The 1,721-nt window shown below is 51.0% G+C and overlaps 1 protein-coding gene across 1 annotated transcript; it reads right to left on the reverse strand.

The window, feature by feature from the left end:
- Positions 1–301: 301 nt before the first annotated feature.
- Positions 302–1,721, reverse strand: VDAG_06271 (uncharacterized protein). The gene is made up of 3 exons (XM_009659285.1): positions 1,636–1,721; positions 1,363–1,568; positions 302–1,310 (listed from the first exon to the last, which is right to left on the reverse strand). Exons 2-3 carry the CDS (start codon positions 1,481–1,483, stop codon positions 949–951), a joined length of 483 nt encoding a protein of 160 aa, XP_009657580.1. The 5' UTR covers positions 1,484–1,568; positions 1,636–1,721; the 3' UTR covers positions 302–948.

The following is a 1,721-nucleotide window of genomic DNA, read 5'->3' on the forward strand; positions in this document are numbered from 1 at the left end:
CGAAGGAACCCTTAACTGGGACCTCTTACGACAACATCCTAGTAGTCGTCGACCGACTCACCAAGTACTCCTACTTTCTCCCGTATAAAGCCACAGGAACGGCAGAAGACCTCGCCTATGTGTTCCTCAGGAACATTGTGGGACAACACGGACTCCCAAAAGAACTGGTGTCAGATAGAGACAAGCTCTTCACCAGCAACTTCTGGAAGTCACTCATCGCTCAACTTGGAGCCAAACATAAGCTATCCACGGCTTTTCACCCGCAGACAGACGGACAGACAGAAAGAACGAACCAGACTCTAGAGCAGTACCTTCGGTGTTATATCAACTACCAACAAGATGACTGGGTCACATTACTACCCATCGCACAGTTCGCATACAACAGCTCACCAAGCGAGTCAACAAAGGAATCACCCTTCTATGCCAACTACGGGTACAACCCCACAGCTTACGCAGAACGACGCGAAGCGCCAGACACACCAAAAGCAATCCACATCGCGGACAACATCCGCAAGATTCAGGACCAAATTAAGCTCGACCTCGAGCTCGTACGTACCAGAATGACCACGTACGCCAACAAAACAAGGATGAAGGGACCATCCTTACAGGAGGGAGGTAGCGTCTACCTTATCCGCCGAAACATAAAAACCAAACGACCAAACGACAAACTGGACTTCAAAAAACTAGGACCTTTCAAAATTTTCAAGAAACTCTCGGATACCAACTACCACCTCTCATTGCCAGAGAACATGAAGATTCACCCCATCTTTCATATAGCACTTTTAGAACCAGCACCACCGAACGCACCACTTGCAACCAGCGTGGAAGTAGAAGACACAAACGAATACGAAGTCGAAAGAATCATCGACCACAGAACGAAGGACAACCAGGACGAGTACCTCATTAAGTGGAAGAACTACGGCCACGAAGAAAACACATGGGAACCAATCAGGAACTTGAACTGCCCGCAGCTGCTGAGGCAGTTTCACCAACACCAGACTCCTCCGGCAACTCCCCTAAACCCAAAGAGGGCCAGTCCGCGTCGGAAGTCACCCCCATAAACGCCAAATCACTCTCCACATAATACTCATGAGCATTGAGAGCAGGAAGCAAGCTATCCTCCTCGTCCAGCTCCTGGATACCCCGACGAAACGCCTCGTCACTACGCTCCTTCACCTTCTTCTTGATCTGCCGAATCCGCCGCAAGCGATTCACGGCGTGCGACAGATCCTCCTGCAATTTGGCCAGCGCTTCTTCCGCGGCCTCTTCGTCATCTTCCAATTTCTTTTCGGTTTTTGAAAGACGCTCAACTGAGCCACCATCAGCCACGATAACCTGACCAGCGGAAAACACGATACTCACGAGAAGACGACACCAAAACACCGTCGCACTGACGACCTCGCTTCACACACTCCCCGCACCGCGCAGACTTCTCCGACATACGACATTTCAAACCTTTCCGGAAGCACCAGGTACAAGGCATGTCCGCGTCAGAACCCTTCGACTCGATTGAAGACGCAAGGTTGACGCGCTCAACGGTTTTCTTCGATAGAGGTTTTCGAATGCGACTGGACATCGTGTCACGGTTAGTAAAAGAGGAGTTTGCGGACCAACCGAATCTGGGGCAGGACCTACTACTTATGGCCGTTGGGACATCGGCCTGAAGGAGGAGTATCATGTAACAAGCACGGGTCGAACAACCGGCCGCAGACAAACCCCAC

Source organism: Verticillium dahliae, genomic scaffold (assembly GCF_000150675.1).
Source record: "Verticillium dahliae VdLs.17 supercont1.13 genomic scaffold, whole genome shotgun sequence".
NCBI classification, from domain to species: domain Eukaryota; kingdom Fungi; phylum Ascomycota; class Sordariomycetes; order Glomerellales; family Plectosphaerellaceae; genus Verticillium; species Verticillium dahliae.